The 21,885-nt window shown below is 33.6% G+C and overlaps 4 protein-coding genes across 20 annotated transcripts; 2 read left to right on the forward strand and 2 right to left on the reverse strand.

Annotated features, from left to right (window-relative positions):
* Positions 1 to 483: 483 nt before the first annotated feature.
* On the reverse strand, positions 484 to 9,052 carry LOC114880744 (inositol hexakisphosphate kinase 1). 10 transcript variants are annotated; one of them, XM_046286503.1, is made up of 11 exons: positions 8,989 to 9,052; positions 7,996 to 8,242; positions 7,349 to 7,475; positions 6,994 to 7,117; positions 6,849 to 6,928; positions 6,445 to 6,620; positions 6,088 to 6,293; positions 5,577 to 5,858; positions 2,419 to 2,682; positions 1,808 to 2,019; positions 484 to 1,737 (listed from the first exon to the last, which is right to left on the reverse strand). In XM_046286503.1, the coding sequence occupies exons 2-11, from the start codon at positions 8,119 to 8,121 to the stop codon at positions 1,664 to 1,666; spliced, it is 1,671 nt and encodes a 556-aa protein (XP_046142459.1). In that variant the 5' UTR covers positions 8,122 to 8,242; positions 8,989 to 9,052; the 3' UTR covers positions 484 to 1,663. The 10 variants fall into 10 exon arrangements, with proteins under 10 accessions (XP_046142459.1, XP_046142458.1, XP_046142457.1 ...); XM_046286502.1 differs by lacking the exon at positions 8,989 to 9,052 and adding an exon at positions 8,809 to 8,980; XM_046286501.1 differs by lacking the exon at positions 8,989 to 9,052 and adding an exon at positions 8,800 to 8,980.
* Positions 8,616 to 15,903, forward strand: LOC114880739 (protein kinase C-binding protein 1). 6 transcript variants are annotated; one of them, XM_046286492.1, is made up of 10 exons: positions 8,616 to 8,699; positions 9,510 to 9,661; positions 9,761 to 9,826; positions 9,898 to 10,028; positions 10,739 to 11,232; positions 11,307 to 11,628; positions 11,738 to 11,918; positions 12,014 to 14,128; positions 14,214 to 14,575; positions 15,158 to 15,903. In XM_046286492.1, exons 5-10 carry the CDS (start codon positions 10,781 to 10,783, stop codon positions 15,284 to 15,286), a joined length of 3,561 nt encoding a protein of 1,186 aa, XP_046142448.1. In that variant the 5' UTR covers positions 8,616 to 8,699; positions 9,510 to 9,661; positions 9,761 to 9,826; positions 9,898 to 10,028; positions 10,739 to 10,780; the 3' UTR covers positions 15,287 to 15,903. The 6 variants fall into 6 exon arrangements, with proteins under 6 accessions (XP_046142448.1, XP_046142447.1, XP_029052900.2 ...); XM_046286491.1 differs by lacking the exon at positions 8,616 to 8,699 and adding an exon at positions 9,181 to 9,268; XM_029197067.2 differs by lacking the exon at positions 8,616 to 8,699 and adding an exon at positions 9,181 to 9,268 and having other exon boundaries at positions 15,161 to 15,903.
* Positions 15,904 to 16,399: 496 nt separating this feature from the next.
* Positions 16,400 to 18,396, reverse strand: LOC114880750 (40S ribosomal protein S8). Its single transcript, XM_029197110.2, has 5 exons — positions 18,300 to 18,396; positions 17,676 to 17,806; positions 17,113 to 17,364; positions 16,884 to 17,013; positions 16,400 to 16,526 (listed from the first exon to the last, which is right to left on the reverse strand). The coding sequence occupies exons 1-5, from the start codon at positions 18,301 to 18,303 to the stop codon at positions 16,417 to 16,419; spliced, it is 627 nt and encodes a 208-aa protein (XP_029052943.1). The 5' UTR covers positions 18,304 to 18,396; the 3' UTR covers positions 16,400 to 16,416.
* Positions 18,397 to 18,513: 117 nt separating this feature from the next.
* LOC114880748 (N-alpha-acetyltransferase 30-like) lies at positions 18,514 to 21,291 on the forward strand. 3 transcript variants are annotated; one of them, XM_029197103.2, is made up of 4 exons: positions 18,514 to 18,597; positions 18,872 to 19,187; positions 19,481 to 19,656; positions 19,947 to 21,291. In XM_029197103.2, the coding sequence occupies exons 2-4, from the start codon at positions 18,911 to 18,913 to the stop codon at positions 20,262 to 20,264; spliced, it is 771 nt and encodes a 256-aa protein (XP_029052936.1). In that variant the 5' UTR covers positions 18,514 to 18,597; positions 18,872 to 18,910; the 3' UTR covers positions 20,265 to 21,291. The 3 variants fall into 3 exon arrangements, with proteins under 3 accessions (XP_029052936.1, XP_029052938.1, XP_029052935.1); XM_029197105.2 differs by having other exon boundaries at positions 18,563 to 18,593; positions 18,942 to 19,187; XM_029197102.2 differs by lacking the exon at positions 18,514 to 18,597 and having other exon boundaries at positions 18,604 to 19,187.
* The last annotated feature ends 594 nt before the right edge of the window (positions 21,292 to 21,885 follow it).

Consider the following 21,885-nt stretch of genomic DNA (forward strand, 5'->3'; position numbering starts at 1 on the left):
GGAAATAAATATTTTATAAATATTCGAAAAAAAATGTCTTTTTGAATCAAGAATAAATATTGTATGTATATTTCAATATGAAAAAGAGATTCAATCTCTTTTTGATATTGCATAAATATGTATTCAATATTTTGTGCTATTACAGACCATGTCCCGATTAGGTCCTAGCATGTTAAGAATGTCTCCTACCATGTTAGGGTTACGGTTACGGTTGGGTTCCTAGCATGTTAGGATAATTATCTACTATGTAACGGTTAGGGTTACGATTGGGTTCCTACCATGTTAGGATAATTTTCCACCATGTAAGGGTTAGGGTTGCGGTTGGATTCCTAGCATGCTACGATCATTTTCTACCATGTAACGGTTAGGGTTACGATTGGGTTCCCAGCATGTTGGGATAATTTTCTTTCCCAATAAAGTATGTCTCAAATTATAAACAGCACTTCTTTCGTTTCTTTCTGTAGCATCAAGATGGAAATGCTATTTTATCATTTTTACAAACATTTTATTTCTTTCTATTTTTTTTTTCTTTTTACAATCGCTTCGTATTTATAATTTTCCAGGCATAATACACGGTAAATACTGATAATTTTACGTTTTGGAATAATCATGTTTATACTTCAACGTGATAGATAATTATCTCTTAACTTTTGATTCAATTTATCATTCAAACAATTATATGCAACAATGTTCGCGGTAACATCCATTTTTCCATCATCTAAACGAAACAAAAAAGGTAAAAGATTGGTAACGAAATGCTTGATCCTTCGGATTTCAAGAACTCCGCAATTGAAAGTTTCCTCTTTTTTTTTCTCGTGAAATTTGAATTTGCGATTTGCTATTCTTTGAATTACCTCTGATAACGCTAAAAAGAATAAACCGTAGACGTTCGTTTCAACAAAAAAAAGAAACCTCTTTCTTCTGTGCCTTTTTGTTCGATTACTGATACAATACACACATACATACATACAACACTTGGATAACAGCATTCACTCAGAAATACATACGTATCATTATCTACATATACATATGTATATACAAATACATATACATGAATGCTCGCGTGCACATACGCACACAAAGTGCCTCTCACTTGATCACAATGCTTTAATAAATATCTTTATAACTGTTGCTCTGATTCGCATAGTTCTAAAGGGAAAGTTACGCAGTTCAAAGAACCCAAGTAAGTATATGTACCTGTAACGATATAAAAAACGTCGCGTTCACTAGCATTGTTTCATTCTCAAGCAATTTTTCATTCCGTCTGTCGCTTATAACGACGCAACGATTAACAACTACTAATGGTTATATACTATTTACCCTACGTACTTGTAGTATCGAACAGCACAACTTTTCCGTTCGTTATTTTAATCATATGAACCGATAGAAAAATATTTTATGTATTAGAGCAAAGAGGAACACCTTGCATAAGGTATGTGCGTATATTTTTATAGGTGTGTGTTCGTGTGCGCGCGCATAATATGTATCATATGAATTTCATCTTATTCCCGTGGTTTTCGTTCAACTATCGTTACATACATCCAGCCGCATACTTTCAGAATATTCACACAACTCGCACGAATGGTACCTTTCAAATATGTACATATTAGTCTCGTGGAAACCAACTCTACGTTTTGTCATCGAAACGCATGATTTGTCAATGTCATCTACGTTTCTGTTTGTGCGATACCCGCGTAGATAATATTTCATCGTTATCTTCTGTCCACCTGTGTTTTCCTGTATACGACATAATAATAAATACATTCGAGTTCAACAGTGGGGAATACAAATTCACAGACTTGTCAACCTTCGGTTAAAATTTCCAGAAGAAGACGCCTTAGGCTGTCGAGACCGGTTAAAAAACCACAATCCGGTCCTTGATGAACCAGAGAATTTGAATTACACGCAACGGTCGAACCATGAATAAACGTTGTGTGCGCAAAATCGATCATTCTTACGTCGACACGAGCCTCTTGAGGTTTTTCTTTCATCTTCGTCCGATAAGAATAAGGCGTATACCTGCGAACAAAACGATGCCTTTGCTGTAAAAATTTTCAATCCTGACCCACTCTCGCTTTGTATACGTTTAAACTTTTCAAAAGTCGAGGCGTCTAAGTTTCTTCAACTTATTTACTTATGTTACGAAATTCCAGTTATTCTATGTATACATATACATATAAGAGAAAGAGAACAAAAAGAATGAATAATAATAATAATAATAATAATAAAAAGTAAAGAAAAGAAAAGAAAAAAAGAATGAAAGATACATATGACAATTGTTCGGAAGCTAGTTTCCTTTTGATAGCCCACGACGATTCTTAGATTTGACCGTTCGGCAAACGACTTTATCTTTATTAGTTTTTATAATAATACATCAATTCGTTTCGATTCGAGAAAACTTTGATTTTATGTCTCTACCTGTTCGACACACTGGTATATTCAATCTCTTCCTGCTTTTTGTCGTAAAGGCGGAACAAACGGTGCTCGTGCCTTTGTCGTTTAGCTCCGCAATCTGGTACAAGTTCTGTGTCGGAGCTGGTGTCTTCGGCATTATCCGAACTCTGGCCAAAACAATATTCCTCGTTGGCACTACCGTAAAGCATCCATTGTTCGTATCTGGGAGTTTGGAGCATTGTGTCGATCAAGGTGTTTGTAGATTCGACGAAAACAGTCTCCTCGCTGCTGAGATTACGATTATTACAACTTTATTATACCTATTGTTGCTGTTGTTATTGTTATCATTGTTGTTGTTGGCGTCGTTTAGTTATTCTGTTTTTTTTTTTTTTTCGTTTTCTTATTTCATTATTACATATATCAAGATGTAAGCCATGATTAAATAGGGTACGCAAAAAGTTCACGTTATCAAAGTTTTCTTATTTCTTCCTTTCTTTTTTTCCAGCCGATTAACATTTTCATGCGAAAATTAAAAGATGATTCTACATAATAATTACATTCGAGATAAGTGGTAACATAATTTACATATTTTGTGTTTAGCCTGAACAGAAGTTGATTCGAATTGATTACAACTTTCCAATGTTTTTCGCCCTATTTTTCAATGGAAATTGAAATGGACGTTGAAATGATTAAAACTTGGTAGTTTAATTGTTAGAACACTCGTAAGAAAATATCAATTCCCAAATGTACCGATGTTATTTAGGAATAAAACATAGTAAAGCTTTTACGTACCCTGTTGATTTTTTAGAATATAGATCACGACATAAAACCGCTTATTTATCTCGTTTGTTCGAATAACCATCTGAATAACGGCAAAAACTGCAGCGGGCGTACAAATAAAAGATATTAACGATTCTCTCTATATAATTACAGGATGCTGAGTAAATGGTGAATTTTCTTAGAGTATGGTTTACTTATGATGATGATGATGATGATGATGATGATGATAACGATAGTAAATAATGATAGAAGAAGAAAAGAAACATTTTTCATTTCTTTTTATTCTCATTTCATTTCGTTTTCAAACTTTCATGTTCGAAATACGTATAGCACTTGACGATGATTACTCTTGCTAAGAACAAAAATAAAAGTTAACGATGTTTTCTGTTGAAGAAATTCACCGTTTACCGAACTTCTTGTACATAATATACTACTTTCTTTAGATAATTATAAAAAGTGAGTTTGATTAATTGAAATACAAAAACATAGACGTGTGATCGCACGCGTGCATGCGTGTCATGTAGAAAAGAAGTAAAAGGTGTTAAATTAACGCGTATTTGAAAATTGGGAATCATCGTACCACACCGCCTCGCCCCTTTTTCTTCGATATGTAATATTGTACAATAAGATACCGTTGCAAACTGTTAACGTGAAGAGGCGTCGAGACGCATTGTTTCTTATTAAGCCTATGTTGCATAAATATGTACTTACATATTATGTAGTAGGTATGCTGTATGAATGCAAATAGACAGGCAGACTGACAAGCAGACACGCGCACTCGCACGTCTTTTCTGCATAAAACTATACGCACACAGACACACTATAATATGATAGCTGTATGCGTGAAATAAGGTAAATGATCCTATCTGATTCGTATGTTGTTCCGTTCATTTTCTTATTGTTTTAATGCATTAATAATCGCGCACCTAGTAACATTTGTAGAGCTGTACTGTACGCATGAACAACGATATACCTACGAAAGGATTTTGAAATCCACCACTTTCAGCTCCGATCCTCCCCTAGTAAGAAACTGATCGGGCTCGATTAGGGACTGGTATTGCCGCGCTTTATTATACTTTGGCCGTAATAAAGAGCAGTTTTCTAAAAAGTGATGGTACACAGAAATATACATGCTTAAATTAGGAAAATATCGCACTTTCAACACATGTACGTACAAACTTTTCATCTCCAACTTATAAAAGGAGATAAACGATTACAGATGAATACGATAAATTACTGAAAATGCGATATTTCCTCTAAACCGATTTTTAACAAAAGCTGTGTTCGATGTAAACTATATATAATATTATAATATTTAAGAATCATTGTAACAAATAACCCTCCAATTGTCTGATGGAGTATGTCACGTGATAAAATAGCAACATCCTCATTGACTAGTTCTTTTTAATTATTTCAACTGATAAATTCATTTCATTCGATAGTATTTCATCGAATACACAAAGAAGAAAAAGAAACAAGAATGAATTAATTACATACTTCACCAGATAACAGACGTTATGTGATTCCTTTTTTTTTTTTTCAAAAATATCGGAGAGTTAAGTATAACAGTGTGTCTCATCCAAACTGTTACAGAGCTCTTATTCCGTAACTATTCATGATACAAAAAATTGGTTTAATGCAAAAGATTTTTCACTTCGGTCAAAACATAGACCCCCTTTTTCCATATCATTAATAATTACGGAATAAGAGCTCTGTAACGATTTAGATGGGACACCCTGTATGTATATTGATTCCAGTTTCATTGTTGTTATTATTGTTGTTGTTGTTATTATTACGTTATGTTATGTTACTACCAAAGGTAACGTTTACCTCTTTATTAGATTCCTAGTGTTGCAATACATCGAAATAAATATATATGTATATACAGAAACAAAGAAATAGATAGCTAAATAAGTAAAAGAGTTGATTGATGAATATAAATCAGTAGAGAAATAAATAAATACATAAACGGACGAATGAAGACAAACGTTTAATGTTCAACGACTGTTTTTATCAATTTTACTTTCGGAACATCGCAACGTTAGGAATTTAATTTGGGCCATTCCATACCGACTCGATTGTCTGAAGAAAGAAAAAATAATCTTACACTCTTTTATTTACTTTCAATCGAAAAAATAAAAAGAAAAAGAAAATTCGCAAACACTATGTGTGTGTGTGTGTGTGTGTGTGTGTGTGTGTGTGTGTGTATGTGTGTGTGTTTGAACGGGCTATTTTTCATCGAAATGCAACGAAACGTAAGAATCTTTCGAAATTTCATAGTACAAGTAAAAAGCTTTGATCGGCAAGTCGAAATGGAACGAGCCATCTTTCTTTTCCGTAAATGTGAACCAACATCATTTCTCTGCTAATATGTAAAAGAAGAAAAATAATTGATGACAAACCTTGTAGGATAAAAATTGGTTATATTTTTGCCATCTCTAGCGGTTGTTCCGTCAAGTTCCTTTTGCAAAGTCGTTCGGCTGATTTCTTCTTGAATCGAAACATTATAGTCTGTGGAACTATTACTTGTGTCACCATCGTAACAAGCTTCCGAACTATTAGGACAATCGTCGATGAAACTAGAATCGCTTGATTCTTCTTCCATCCGTAACGTGGTCGAAGATCGATCGTGTCCCGACGATTCGTCGTCCGTTTGACAACCCTCGTAAACAACTAATAACGAACTGCAATACGTGTTTCAATCGATTAATAACATTCCGATCATCGTGTTCTTACCTTCAGATATACCACATACACTGCCTTTAAATCACCTTTTTACTACCTTCTACGTACATATATGTATGTATGTATGTACAGTTACGTGTATGTACATAGATATTTTTACATGTAAATTAAAAATATTTCATCAACATACTTCAATAATCATTCTACATACTTGGCAAATGTACTTACCACGAGTAAAATCGATAGCTGCTTTGCCTTTCGATGGCATGTCGTAATTGTTCTAACCGAGACACCACTTTTTCGATAACTAATGTTCGTAAGCAAAAACCATTGTGAAAAAAGCGATACAACGCTGCTTTGAAACCTTCTTCGTTCAATTCTCTGCCCCAATACTTGTCTTTTTTCACATAATGATTGCTATCTGCTTGGTACACCTATAAAAAGTATTAGTAATCCTTCTTTTATACTTCATTGCTACTCCGTTTGATATCGTTACATTATCGGAAACTTTTACATTTTAAAAGTAATAAAAAAGATTAAGCTTCGTTTCTGTACTTGGTTAAACGTTTTCATGCGATAACAAACCTGCATTCCACACAGCCGAACGCCCAAAGAGGCTGATGTACTAGCAGCACACTTTGCAATTTGTTTACTTCGTTTTTCGGCAGATGCATCGTCTCCGTGCTGTCTGGTTCCCATTTTTAGATCCAATATACATGGATGAGTGTATTGAGATGTTATATTTTCCAACAGAAGGAAATCTATTTTGACAGAAAGGTAACGCGTTTTCTTTGTTCAAATCTATGAGAAACTCGTTCGGTTTTCAAATAAATTACAATGGAGAAGAATATGGAAAAGAAAAGGAACTGAAATAAAACGGTCTATCTAATTACATAATTACAGGATTTATAAATCATTCTCATTTCGTTTCATTTCATTTTATATTGTTGTAATAATATATTGTTTTTTAAATATAACGACGTACATACATTGTCTGTTCGATGCACTGTCCAAATTTGGGTCTGGTTTCAGTAATCCTGTTAAAGTGTTATCACGATGAATTTTCATCCTAGAAAATGCGATATAAAATATCAATTTTTTCGTTCAAAATTTCCAATATAGAAGAGAATTTACCTCAACACGTCGTCCCGTTTCCTTTTAGTCGAGCCGTGTCCCTGTCTATTATCTTGTTCTCTGAAGCTAGGACTGTAACGCTTATCCAATGTGATCTCGCCGCTATTGGAAGCTTGAAGTACCCCTACAGGAACAAAGAACAAAGAAATATTATTACTATATTCTTGAAAATCGCTTTGCCTTATTATTATTATTATTATTATTATTATTATTATTATTAACAAACATAGATACGTGATCATTTTGAACAAATACAGCAATGAGAAAGTAAAAGAGGTAGACATAAGGAGCAAGGATTAAAATATTTTTTGCAACAGGCAGGATGAAGGGGTACAAAACATTTAAGATGCCTTACCTTTAAATTTTGGAACAAAAATTTGTATATCTTGTGGAATGTTTTGATAAAAATCAAGTTCCTTGCAGTTTAATGGCTTGCAAATAGTATTTTGATTGAGTAAAAGTAATCTTGTATGTCCACCAACCTACAAAAGATGCTGCGTTAAAGTCTCAAAATGTAATAAAATACATGTTCGTATAACATCAAGTATCAAGTTATTCGTTGGTACAACGCTATTGGTTACTTTTCTCTTATTTCAGTTAATTTATTACACTATTATCAAGCCTTATATTGTAAACAAAGGCTATGTATTTATTCATAAGTTGCTTCACCTTTCACTGTGTGTAATTAGACTCAACAAAAGTATAGACATGACACAAACTGATTTTTTTTATTTAAGACCAAAACAATAATTGTTACTTTATTGTAATACACATATACTAAGAAATTAACAACAACGACGACAACAACAACAACAACAATTACAATTACAATTTCTAACATCGAGAATAAACGTTACGCGTAAAGTTAAACTGTACAGTTAAACAATAAGAAACAAATGATAACAACACATTTCGATTTCGATTTCGATTTCGATTTCGATTTGAAGATGATGTTTTGTTGAAACAATGGCGTCATCGACGAATAACAAAATATTGCCTCACCTGATTCTTAAGTGGCAACAATGCAACTTCTTCGTCATTTTCTTGTAAAAAGGAGGAAGAACTATTTGTATTGTGACACTCCGATTTAGTCTCTCCCATACCCCAAACACTCGATAAATATACCATAACCGCTGGCTATAGTTGAACAATAATCGGGACTGATGATGAGAAGAAGTCAACGGATATGGTTCGAATAGTTTATACTTTTCTTTGTCGATATCCGCTATTTTTCGTATCTCGAACCCATCTAATATCAACGAACAATTTTATTGATACATTTCTCTTAAACACTTCACTATGTATTGTATGTACATAATACAGAAGAAGGAACGGTTTGATTATTATTATAACTGCATACGAGTAACAACTCCAAAGTGCATATACCGTTTCCTCACAGTTGTTATTTCATATCCAGCAATGTATAGCTGATTATCGCATGTGACATTAATGGATCAGCTGTGCTACGATTACGAGAGATCGGGAGAGATGCAATTTTTTTGTTCAAGTTAAATGGAAGTTTGGAAAGTTGTGGGAGACGAGCGACATCTGGCAGATCAAGTTCTAAATATGTACAAGCCTTCAGGCTACGGGAAAGACGATTGAACTTTACTTTGACGGATCAAATATTGTAGAATCTCTTTTTCGACAGTCGAATAGTAATCAACGAATAGAATAAAAAAAATCCATTTGTTGAAATGTTATGCGTATGTAAAACTGAGCGGTTTTAAACTGATATGGCTTCAAGTTACTTTGTGTGTAGAAGAATGTATAGAGGGAAGCACGCTACCCGTCTCATAAACTAACCTAACTTACATTACTTCATTCCACGAGAGTCCATAACTAATTCGCGCAGGTTCGAAGATGGTGGGAGAACTTAGCGAGCCTCGAAACTCCCACTCCGTTAACAGTGAGTTTAATATACGGGGTAAAACGATAATACGGTTGAATAGGAAGAATACAGAATGATTTCACGTGAGTAAAAAACCATCCTACCCGTTATACACTCGAAATGATGCGCTTTCGCGCAGATGCACCGCGTGGGGACGCCTCAGCGACGCTGCGCGCAACCGTATGGGAGTGGGAGTATCGTCAATCAGGGCGAAGATGCGCACGAAAGAACGAAAATTGGTTTTTTCCCCAGTTATGGACTCTCCTGAAATATATATATACAATATATGTATACCATATATATCCTAGTATAACCTAACACACTACAGAATAATGTTGCGTACTGTTATTTGTTGTTTATTCAGTGCATTTGTAAAAAAATATGGTGAGATTTAATACTAGATGAATAATGAGTATTGTACATTTATATTTTAATCAAAACGTATACGTTTGGCAAATACAAAATACTTAATGTTTTTAACAAATGTTACAGATTGATGTACATATATAAATACATATATGTATGTGTACATATATATAGTACTTATTTACATATGTATGTATGTACATACATATAACGCTTTGACAATAATCTTTAAACTAATTGTTTTTCGAAATTGTTATAGAACAAATTCGCATCGGATTGCCCAGCACTGAGTTGTCTGAAACGTTTAAACCAATTACTGGTGAAATATATAACCTTTGTTAATAAAGAAAAGGAAATGAATTGTCGTTCTTATCGAATGACTGTTGCATTCAAAGATGAATAGATGAACAAGTAAATATGCATATATAAATAGCAATGCAATTACAATTAAATGTATTTTGTTTATTTATTTATGATAAATTATACATAAGTATATATTTATGTATATAGAGACACGCGCGGACGCGGACACAGATGCGTATAACAAAGGTTTAAATGCGCATCATACGCGCATAGGTACGTAGTAGATTGTAATATTATTATAATTAATAAACATTATCGAAATTAATAAACATTGTTTATAATAGCTTGGAAATTTCAATCACCACGTGCTTTTGCTGACTAAAAATACTGCCGAAGGATGGAGACACAAGCGGTAAGAAGATCGGCACGTAGGAAGGGGAAGGAATGCTCACGGTTTTGATGCAATGTCGTGTTGGTAAGTGATATTATATCTCGTTTGTCCATGTTGTTTAGGATTTCTATTAAAGTGGTTTGTTTCACTTCGGTCTATAATAAATTATAGAAGCGATAGAAATTACCAGAAAACAGACGAAATACTTTTACCTTTTATCTTCTGGTTTCATGTATGAATTCTATAGAGAGTAATTATTTTGTCTCTGTTCATTATACTGGTAGATATACTTACATATGTATGTAAATAGCTTTAAACTTTTTTCTATAGTTTCTGTTATTACATTCTTTACATCATACTGTTATTAATCAATATTTAATATAATATTAATGCAACTAGAGCATTTTCTTTCTTTAGTTAACGTAGATTTTTTCTATTTTATATATCCAATTGAATAAGATGAAATTTTATGTAACGTACTTTCCAAAAATGTAAAATCTATTTTTAACGTATAATTAATAAAAAAGAAAAATTGCTCACCACGCGCCTCTTTTATTCTGATCTTTCCTATTTCTTGTTTTTTATTTGTTGCATAAACTTCTATAATGTTACATGTTATACCGAATAGTATAGTATAGTTATACTAGATGGATGATATTTTCCGTTTATTAATTTAACTAAGTTAAATAATATTTTAGTAAACAACATTTTTCTTCATAATCATTAATAAATATCGTTTCATCTATCAAAATTTCTAATTGTCTTGTTTTTTCTTTTCTTTTATTATGTTTAAGTAAACATATATGTTTTCAACTAAACACGTGCAATGAGTGAAAATGACGTCGACAGAGAAGGAGAAAAATTTTACGAATTCCAAGTATCAACAAAGTCCGATGATACGTGAATTGCAAAAGGATCATTCACAGTTACCACCACCACAGCAGACGCAAGATCAACAAGCTTCTTGTACAGATGTGATTAGCAAGAAGGAAAACGAAACTTTAATTGTAAACGTGAAAAGTGCCGTTAAAGGTACTACTACATTGGATGCAACAAACTGTGATCAGAAGAAAATTAGAAACGAGGATGAAGTTATTATTCTGGAAAATGATAAGAAACAAGTTAAACTGACAACAGATAAAATAGAGTATGTACAGAGTAGAGAAAGTTCGGATGTAATGTCTTCGGAAATAGCGGAAAATGATTCAAAGATTAGTAAAAATACTAATGCGACTGAAACTATAATTAGAACTGGAAACAATCTTAAACGAAAAAGACGAAATACCGTGTAAGTATATGTAGATAGTCTTTTTCTTTTTATGCCATCATTTGATTGATTGATTGATTGATTAATTTTTTTAGCGTCCAAGAAACAGATTTGTTATTATCAGAGGAAAATAATGCTAGAAGTAAGCGAAAGAAAAAAAGTACAAACGATCGGTTTTGTTGGCGATGCCACAAAGAATCCGTAGAAGCACATTGCAGTGCTTGTCCTCGATCGTGGCATCGCAGATGTATAGGAATGCAACAGTCGATTATCCAAAATTGGATATGCGGCGAATGTGCGGCTATTTTGAAAGCAGAAAATGCAGAAACACGTTCTACTGCTATGGCACAGTTATCGGTTGATCAGTTGTGTTTATTATTGAAACACGTAGTTGAAAGAATGAGAGAATATCCAGGTGTATGTGTATTAACTCTTCGTTAATATTCGCGTTAACATTCGCGTCGTCTTTTTTATAATTTTATTTACCCTGGCAATTGGATTTAAGCGAAATTAATTTTTCTCACAGTCGGAACCATTTTGGAAACCAGTTGAAGCGTCCGAAGCCCCAAATTATCTAGACTATGTAGTAAAACCGATGGATTTGAGCCTTTTGGAGTCAAATGTTCGGGCTAAATTGTACGGTAGTACGGATGCGTTTATGGCCGACGCCAAATGGATACAACACAATTGTATTGTCTTTAACACGTGTACGTAACATGGTATATCTTATATTACAAGTTTCGTTATATTAAATAGGCTAACCTCGATATAATTAACAGTTTGGTTGAAATTATTTAAACAGGCGGCGGTGTGTACGCCGATACGTCCAAGTTGACGAACGCAGCGAAACAGATTATCAAACTGGCACGTCAAGAAGTATCGGAAATCGAAGCTTGTCCTGATTGTTACGCCCATGGAAGGAACTTACCAAGACCACAGCCATCGTGGTTTATCGAACCTTGCCGTCGTCCTCATCCGCTTGTGTGGGCGAAATTGAAAGGTTTTCCATTTTGGCCAGCCAAAGCTATGCCTCGAATCAATTCTCAAGGTTACGTAGACGTACGTTTCTTCGGTGAACATGATCGTGCATGGGTTTCGCCTCGAGATTTATATTTATATTCGGAAGACCCTCCCGTACCGTTACCACGAAAAAGAAAATTGGACATGGAAGAATGCGTTAGAGAAATTACTCGTCACTGTCGAAAACTGGAACTTGTGTTTGGTCAATTTAAATTTGCGCCTCCTAAAGTACAATACAATCCACACGATCCATCGCAAATAAAATTAATGTTACCAAACTATGATCCACTTCGTTCTAATAACTACATATCTTCGCAATTTTTGATTCCTAAGAAAAAGCAATTTTTCAAAAAACGATTACACGTTAAGGCTAAGGCGCAAAGCGATTCAGAGAAAGCAGATACCACCACCACCACCACCACCACCTCTGACATCGAAATGAATAGAATTTCAATTGCTGATGTTGACCAAGTTACCGAACAAAAGAAAATAGATGATGACGACTTACCAGCCTGTAAAAAGGTAGTAGAAGAATCTGATAAGTTGAACGAAATCGGGGGTACAGATAACAGTTCGAATGCTTCTAGGAGCATGGATCGTTTGGTGACAAAGGAAAGTAATAAAAAATATGTAGAAATCGATAAGAATTCGTCGGCGACGAATTTAAAAACGACAAAGAGAGAAGAAGTAAAACCAACTACGAGTAAAATTAATGCGAACGAGGATGGAAATGAAAGTAGCACGATTAAACAGAATTCAAACGAATCTGATACGACAACAATAACGCCGCTGGAACAAAGTAATAATTCTGAAAAGGTAACGAAAGATAACAGAAAAAATGAAGAAAATCTATCGAAGCAACTGATAACATCGTCTCTAAACAAGCGCTCGACGAACGATAACGATGTTCAAACAACCAAACAGGAATCTTTTTTAAAAACAAATGTTAATAATAAAGGGAACGTTGGTCAGAGCTTGCCAAATTCGTCGAAAAATAATTTTAAAGCTACCAAAAGTCTGATAAAAGTTTATAAACCAAAAACGAGAATTGTCGATAAAATAAATGCTGAGAAAGCTTTAAAATCAATCGAAATCGATGGAAAAGAGAAAGCGGTGGTAAGGATAGAGCCAAACAGCAAAGTTAAAGATTGCGATTTCACGTCGTCCAAGAATGCCTCAATAAATTCTCACAACAACAACAACAACAATAATAATAATAATAATAATAATAATTCGATATCATCAGTCACTTTGGTTTCGTCTAACAACAAATCAGAAGAAGGTGATACCGATGACGTTAATAAAACAGCTTCTTCTACGGATCAATCTGCTGATACGTTACCTTTTGTCGCGAACAATGAGATGCCTAATATCGTTAAAAGGCCTGCTGATAATAGCTCGCAAACGATTGAAAAAGAGAAACGCAGCGATGTTTCGACAACTCGTCATCAACCTTCGAAAGGTTTGACGCAAATGTCGCATCAAACAGGAAAAAAGGAAAGCAAAGCTAGAAAGTCGTTTCCTAATAAGAATCGTAATTGTCCGCAACTTATTCCGCATACATCCGCCGCACAGGTGAACGCATTATCAAATTCGATCGATTCTGTGATGCACAGCATCCCTGTTACCCATCAGGCTGAAAATTGTATCGAATACCAGATGTTACCGCCTCAAGCAGGGCCTATCAGTGCTCGTTTATATCATGGTGCTCAAGACTTGGCCAGAAGAATGGCTCGGTTAATGGAAGAAGCGTACAAAGAGGCAGCACAAGAAACTCAGAATTGCGAGAGTATTACGTCTGATAATCATCAAGCGACCGTTCATTTTTTACGATTACAAATCGAACGTATGAGATGGGAACATCAACAACAATTAGCCGAATTAAAACATAATACCGGTACGTTGCGCATTATATACATGATATACTATAATCGTTTTATATTTTACCCAGACTTATAAACGATGTTTCTTATGTATTTCAGATAGAGTACTAAGAGAAATGAAAGCAGGTTTAGAAGCTGAACGCTTACGCGCTATCGAAGAAACTCGTCGAGAAGCCGAAGAAGAAAAATTACGATGTATCGAAGAAATTAAACGTAAACAATGGTGTGCAATGTGTGGTCGAGAAGCGTTATTTTACTGTTGTTGGAACACAGCATATTGCGATTATCCTTGTCAACAATCGCATTGGCCAATGCATATGAGAACATGCGCTCAAAAACCTTCGTTTACTACTATCGTTACCAGTTCCAGTGCAAATTCAAATCATCATCATCATCAGCAGCAGCAGCAGCAGCAGCAACAACAACAGCAACAGCAACAGCAACAGCAGCAGCAGCAGCAGGTGATGCCCAGACTTATGATAAATACACCGCATGCGACGTCAGACATAGTTTGGAGGGCCTAGAGCACACATCGGTGTAAGTCCCTGAAATCGAAGCCACAACTTTAATAAATTATAAATACTTGTTTCTCCAAGTTTTAATTATACCACGTTATAATTTTATTGTTGCACGGTTCTTCGCGTCTTGCGTTTAGACGTAAACGTTCTCGTTATACAGCGTTAAAACGGAATATGTAGTACTTTATACATGCTTTTTATTTTTTTGTCCTTTCTAACGCCAGAAATAAAAAAAATATATTTATTCAAGGAGTAACGTTTGCTTCAATTATAATTCATGCATATTATGCAAGACTTGGTGGCACTTTTTCTTTTCTTCGTTCGGAGTAAAATTAAAAGATAGATTTTATCACCTTTTAACTTACACTGATCGTGAGTATGCCTTTGGACCCTTCATACTGCTCTTTACGTTTCGACAAATTCGAGAATCACATAGGAGAAACGAGAAATTATAACATGTAAATAGAAATCTTTTGTATAATTTCTAAAAAAATATAATGTTCCAAAAATTTCCTATATATTTTTCAGAATCATAATATCAGAGTAAGCAGCTCTGTTGGCAAGATATATGAGTTATCACATAACAAACTGAATGAGATATCAGGATCCCTATCTTTGTCTTGCTCTAAAGAAGATATCGAAACTTCATCATAGCGTATCACCTTTTAGGTAGAAAATTAGCTTTTTCTTTTCTTTTCTTTTCTTTTTTAAGTATATAGAAAAAAAGAAAGAAACGAAAGAATAATAGATACCCAAGTCTTTACGTAAATACGAAGAACTGTTAACAATTATTCTGCGAAAGATCAATAGAAAAAGAAAGAAAAATGTACGACAACTATATTACGATAGTACGTGTATGGCTACGTTGGCAAGTTAGGCTTCTCTCGGTTGTAGAGAAGTAGTTGTTGATTGCACGAACAGCAATTAAACGTAATGCGATATTTATAATGCTACTTATCCTCTTCTTCTCGCATCTAAGGAAAAATAAGCGCATCGAGTAAGCTGCGGGAAGGAAACTGCTTTTCGTTTATCGAAAAAAGTCTAGTGTTCATACATACATTTCAGTGGATATTATACTTCAATGGAACAATGTACAAACAAAACGTGAATGTTTCTGCAATGACTATTGGATTTTATATAACATTACTATTATTATTATTATTATTATTATTATTATTATTATTATTATTGTTATTATTATTATGTTAAGAATTGTTTAACTTTCATATTAGTAATATTGTACATAAATATAAAATAATTTACACATTGCATTGAGTAAATTTTGAATGTATGTTTTCAAAAAACGTACAAGATACAAAATACTTACGTAATGCGGTTTTTATTGATTATGTTTCATTTTTTTAACCGAAATTTCTTTGTTGGATCTGTTGTTCAGATGTGTAAGTATGCGATATCTTTTTCTTTACCGAGTATACACGTGGTGAACATAAGTGTAAACAATATTTAGAACAGTATACGCGTTGAAACAGATTATTCATATTTATTTAGCTTTCGGTTTTTCATTTTTCTCCGATGTAAAAGTAAATTTCTTCTTTAAATTATCCTTCTTGATACGTATGCTCGATCATTGTTATAGAGTACGACAGAGAATTTTCTTTTCTATCGCAATATATTATTGTGCTATATATAAAATAGTTAATAACAAGAAAGAAGATACGTGTGCGTATGCGGTATGCGAGCACTGCTTCAACGAATGAATTTTCAACTTGAGAAACTATCATGGAATAAAAAAAATTAACTATTAGCCAACTTTGATTACATGTTTATTTAGCTTTTTTACTTTTAATTTTTCTCATATAAAATTCTAGTTCTTTTCCTTCGAGTATATAACCATCCGCTCGACCGCACTGTCCAGGTCTACTTGCTATACAAGCTGAAATTTGAAAGTTAATAAATAAAATTATAAATTCGATTAGAATTCGTCTGAATATTCCTATTTCTGTTTGTTCACTGATTCAAATTTAGTTAGTTTTTCTGCAAATTATTTTCAGTAATATTCGTACAATAATATTCATTATGCTTCACTGCTATTTTATTATACGAACCGTGTGTCGTCCATAATGCATTCTAAAGTTGAATTACATACATCGGAAAATAAAAAAGTAGCATATGAAAATGTAACGACATTTCAAATTAACATTACGACGAATAAGTAGAAGGGATTATAGCGGTACGTATTGTACTTTTTCCAAGATAGAGACAACTTATCATATTTAGAAATGCTGCTTACCGAGTACACGACCGGTGGCAAACTGTTCTTCCAAAGCAGGTTCGACTTTGGCAAATCGTTGTCTCGCTTTGTATTTAGCTTCTACTTTTTTCGAGCGTTTTTTGTTTAAAACTTCTTCCTCGGCTTCGGTCTACATACGTGTATAACTCTTCATTAAAATATTTAATAATTTTCTATTAATATATTAAAAAATAAAAAAAAAAGAAAAAATATAATCCTAGTTTCTTACCAGCTTAGCACCTCGCTTACGACCTAGCGGTAAAACGTAATGGCTTTCATACCACTGTCTAAAAGGTGTTGCATCAATGGTAACAATTGCATTTTTTACCAGAGTTTTAGTTCTTACTAATTCATTATTCGATGCGTTATAAACCACGTCTATAATACGTGTCTTCCTAGTACTACATTCTGATCCCCATGAAAAGTTTCCTGTATCCAACCGAAGCGCTCGATACTTTTTGTTACCACCTCTTGTACGTACCTGATTTACACGGACATAAAAACTCGATTAATTTTTTTAGATACTTTACATACCTATTATATGGGTAATAATTAATTATGCTCAGCACGCTGTGGAATATTTGTCAACACGACATCATTCAGAGTAGGTAAAGGTAGTCATCATCTCATGATCAAATAATATTAAAATATTATAAATTTTTTTCTTTTTTAATACATATGTATATAAATTTATTGGTATTACTTTGATAAATGCTTCTCAAAAGTGAACTATCATTAATAATACCAAATGTTTTATTTTAAATACTGCAAAAATGACGACAATGATAATACCGTATGAATACGTTGAGCTCCAAGTTTCGTATTTGCAGCCGGACGTCCTAACTCAAACTTCCTCTTTTTACGAAGCGGTTTTCTTTTGCCTCCGGTAGCCCGTCTTTTATGCCAATGATCGCGAGAAATACCTACATATAATAATTGTTGATTGTTTCTTTTCTTTTTTTAATTTAATACCATTTAAAACAGTTAAAGTTAAAGCATTGAAACTCGAGCGAAAAAAGTGAAGAAAATATGGCAACGAAGATAAAAATCATGCACTTTCAATTATTTATTAAATATCGCCAATTCCTTACTGTTTGGAAAAAAGAAGAAACTAACAATAAAATTGATATAAGAATTTATATAATAACAACAATAATAATAATAATAATAATAATAGTAATAATAAGAATAATAAATATATTTGATGAAAAAATAATGAGATATCAAAACCATGGATACATATATAGAGATTGTTGTTCCACTTAACCAGTAAAACTTATCAAAATAATATATATTTAATTGAGAGAATATAATGCTTTTAGAACCCACTGATGATTAGTTATCGCCAATTGTTAACTAGAAAATGTGGATTGAAAACGATGAATATGATACTGGTAGTAAAATGAAACAACTCACCCATCGTATCGGGATCGTGGCTAGGTCCTAGGTGTTAGGTGTGCATAGGTATGTTAAAGATAGCAAGGCTTTCGTCTTGTGAAAACTCGGCTGCCCTCTGTTAACAATTAACAGAGATCAAGAGGATAAATATGTGTATGTACCATGAGTATGCTCCTTAAATAATAAAATGTCGTATTTCCATAGAAATAATCTGTTACTATTCACGATATGGTTGTTTTTTCTTATAAAATCATTGTTTATGTTTAATTTTTAGCAGTGATTAGATAAAATTCAATATGGTGTCCGTCGTTCGTAGGTATACTTGGAATTTTCGTATTTTAAGATAAAATCAATGTTAAAAATCACATGGTTTACCGTAATTATGAAAATCCGATTGAAAAGTCTATATAACGTGTAACAGTTCTAATGCCACGGTAGCTGATTGTACAGAAAAAGTGTAAAAACTATTACCTCCGAAATTCGTTAACTAAACTATATATATATATATATATATGTATATACATATATAGAGAGAGAGATATATATATATATATATATATATATGTATATATAAATATATTTTAATAAAGTGAAACTCGAGCTCTTGGAAATTTGGAGAATTAAAAGAAATGGAAAACATTAAAACGGAGAGTATTACAGATGGAAATGAATCCAAGGCTGAACAAGGTAGCATCAAAGAAAAAAGTGAAAACACCTTGATAGACATTACTACTCTAGACTTTAAATCTCGGCTTTGTTTGAAAACAACTGAAACGTATGGAGAAGCAACGCATACAAATGGAATATCTCGAGTGAATGGTATTTGTAATTCACCTGAAAGAACTGCCAGTACCACTAATCTTCCAGAATCTCAAAGTATGGAAACTAGTCGCTTAAACCAACACGGTACGAGGAAATGAAAAGCTTTGCTTTTACAGGGATATCTTACTCTGATTACAAAGTATTTGTTTGTTTGAGATTGCAACATTATTAATATAAAAAATGACTTTAATTTTATATCTATTAGCATTGATAAACGATATACAATAGGCGATAGGTAATAGGCAATAGAGTAGTAAATGTACTAGCAAGACAGGAAAGAGAAAGAAAAGAAAATATTTTGTTTTCCATAAAGTCTATGCAAATGATGTTTTTACACGTGTATTATTATGGTTTCTCTTTGTTCTCTGCATGTTTAGGTAAAACTGATACGTTGCCTCTGGGAAAGAAGGATGACAACATCCAGTATGTTAGTTACACGAGCGAATTACAAATGCCTGACATAATGAAATTAATACAAAAGGACCTAAGCGAACCCTACTCTATTTACACGTACAGATATTTTATCCATAACTGGCCAAAATTATGCTTCCTGGTATGTATATTTACATATAAAAGTATGAAATATATTCAAACAGCATTAGTACTGTAGAGAAAAGTTAAAAACAGAATGTTACGTATATGTATCTGTATGTTTGTGCACGCATGCGTGACAAAGAGAGGGCGATTAACAAAATTTTCAACTTTAGAAATGTTGATGAAGAAATGGGGAAAAAAAGAAAAAGAAAAAGAAAAAGAAAAAGAAAATATTGGCCAGCTTTGGTTGGATTCGTTTGTCTTGCATGTGTAGAATTTACAGAAAACTCTTGCTTTTTGTTCGTCAAGGCGATGCACGGAGACGAGTGTGTTGGTGCCATTGTCTGCAAGCTGGACATCCACAGAAAGGTGATAAAACGTGGATATATTGCAATGTTAGCGGTCGATGTAAAATATCGAAAACGGAAGATTGGCTCGAATCTGGTAAGAAGGGCGATCCAAGCAATGGTGGAAGACAATGCTGACGAAGTAGTATTGGAAACGGAAATTACTAATCGACCAGCATTACGTTTGTACGAAAATCTTGGTTTCGTGCGCGATAAGCGATTATTTCGGTATTACTTGAACGGTGTAGATGCCCTTCGATTGAAACTATGGCTCAGATGAAATTCAGAGAAGGCAAATCGAGGAAATTTGAAATAATTGTAACGTCAAAAAAAAAAAAAAGAAAAGGGAAGAAGATGAAAATGAAATATTCGACGTTAATGCCAAAGGGAGTGTCCGTTGTATGCGCACAAAACATGAACTTTTTAAAGAAAATTAATAGTACAAGTAACTTGTACTGATGTTAAACAATTAATTTATCTTACATCATCGATATCCATTAGCAATATCAATATAAATATGAATGAAAAGGTTGTCAAGGCATAATTTGTGATTTCAATAGTTAGCTGGTTAATTGTTCTATTTAATGTATTTACGTAGATATTTCGTCTGGCATTAACGTGTACCGGGGAATAAAATAAAAGTATAAGTACAGTTTAAAAATATAAGAGGGAAAATTGATGAAAGTGAGAAAAGTATGTTTCGTGGCTGTTGGGCAATGAAACGCGAAATAATCTGATAGAAAGCTCGAAGAAAGGAAATTATCGCGACTTAGTATATTTACAATTTGAAGAATAGGTTTGTTGATAACCTACCGATTGGATAGATTTGTTGATAAAAATGTATTAAAGTTTTAAAAAAACAGGCGCGATAATTAACTTGGACATAGTATTAAAGGTATGCGCATGCGCATACGCATAATGAAATACAACCGGATTATTCTGTTCGAAATGTACGATACCTTATTCGAGATGAAATATCGAACAAGTTACATGAAATACTGTATAAGATAGTAAGTGAACGCATAGTACATACAAGGATAAAAGGTGCATAACGAGAAGGGAGAACGGGAAGGAAGAGAAAGCGAAAGCGAAAGCGAAAATAAAGAAAGATGGTAAATTTGGTACAGTTTGGTAAATTAAAATAAAGATTTCGTACTTTCGAAAGAAAGTGCAGCTTTTGTCGGATTCATTCAGTTATCTATCATGCTACTACATACACGTATTCTTTGTATAAAATAAATTCGAATGGCGAATTATGATGTAACTATTAAAAAGTGTAAAAATGTTAATAAAAATACGTAAATGTTTGTATAGTTGGCGATTATTGTTAGTTTGAGGAGAACGGTTGGAGAATAGGGTGGTGCGTAAGAAAAACGACAGACGGTAAAAGGAATCGAACGATATGGTTCCGGTCAGTATTTTTATTTTCATGTTGATCTTGTTTAAATGCATCAATTTCGTATATATGTATAATCAAAAGCGAGGGTGTTTCTCACACACGCACCATTTCAATTGACCCATTTATTATCATTGTGAATTTATTATTCCTCCGGAATGAATAAAATGTCAGTTTACCAAAAATTTATTTTCTTCCATTTGTCTGTACCTATATTCTTTCTAATCTCGTTTTCCTGGCAAACTAGCCAGCCGACCAAGCTACCAAGTTACTTTTCTAAGTACGTGTCCGTCGAGCAACGACGAGCATCGTCAAAACGTACTCGGATTTCCATGGATAATGAGGAGTTATTGCGGAATTGAAATCGGAGACGAACGAAAGGGGAGAAGGCGTTCTCGAGAGTGGTCGATTCAAACGAACCTCTTATCAACTTTAATCAGTCGACCGACGACGACGACGACGACGACGACGACGACCACCCTCACCCTCCTTCTGTATTTCCTTA

This window comes from Osmia bicornis, chromosome 7, assembly GCF_907164935.1.
Source record: "Osmia bicornis bicornis chromosome 7, iOsmBic2.1, whole genome shotgun sequence".
NCBI lineage: Eukaryota > Metazoa > Arthropoda > Insecta > Hymenoptera > Megachilidae > Osmia > Osmia bicornis.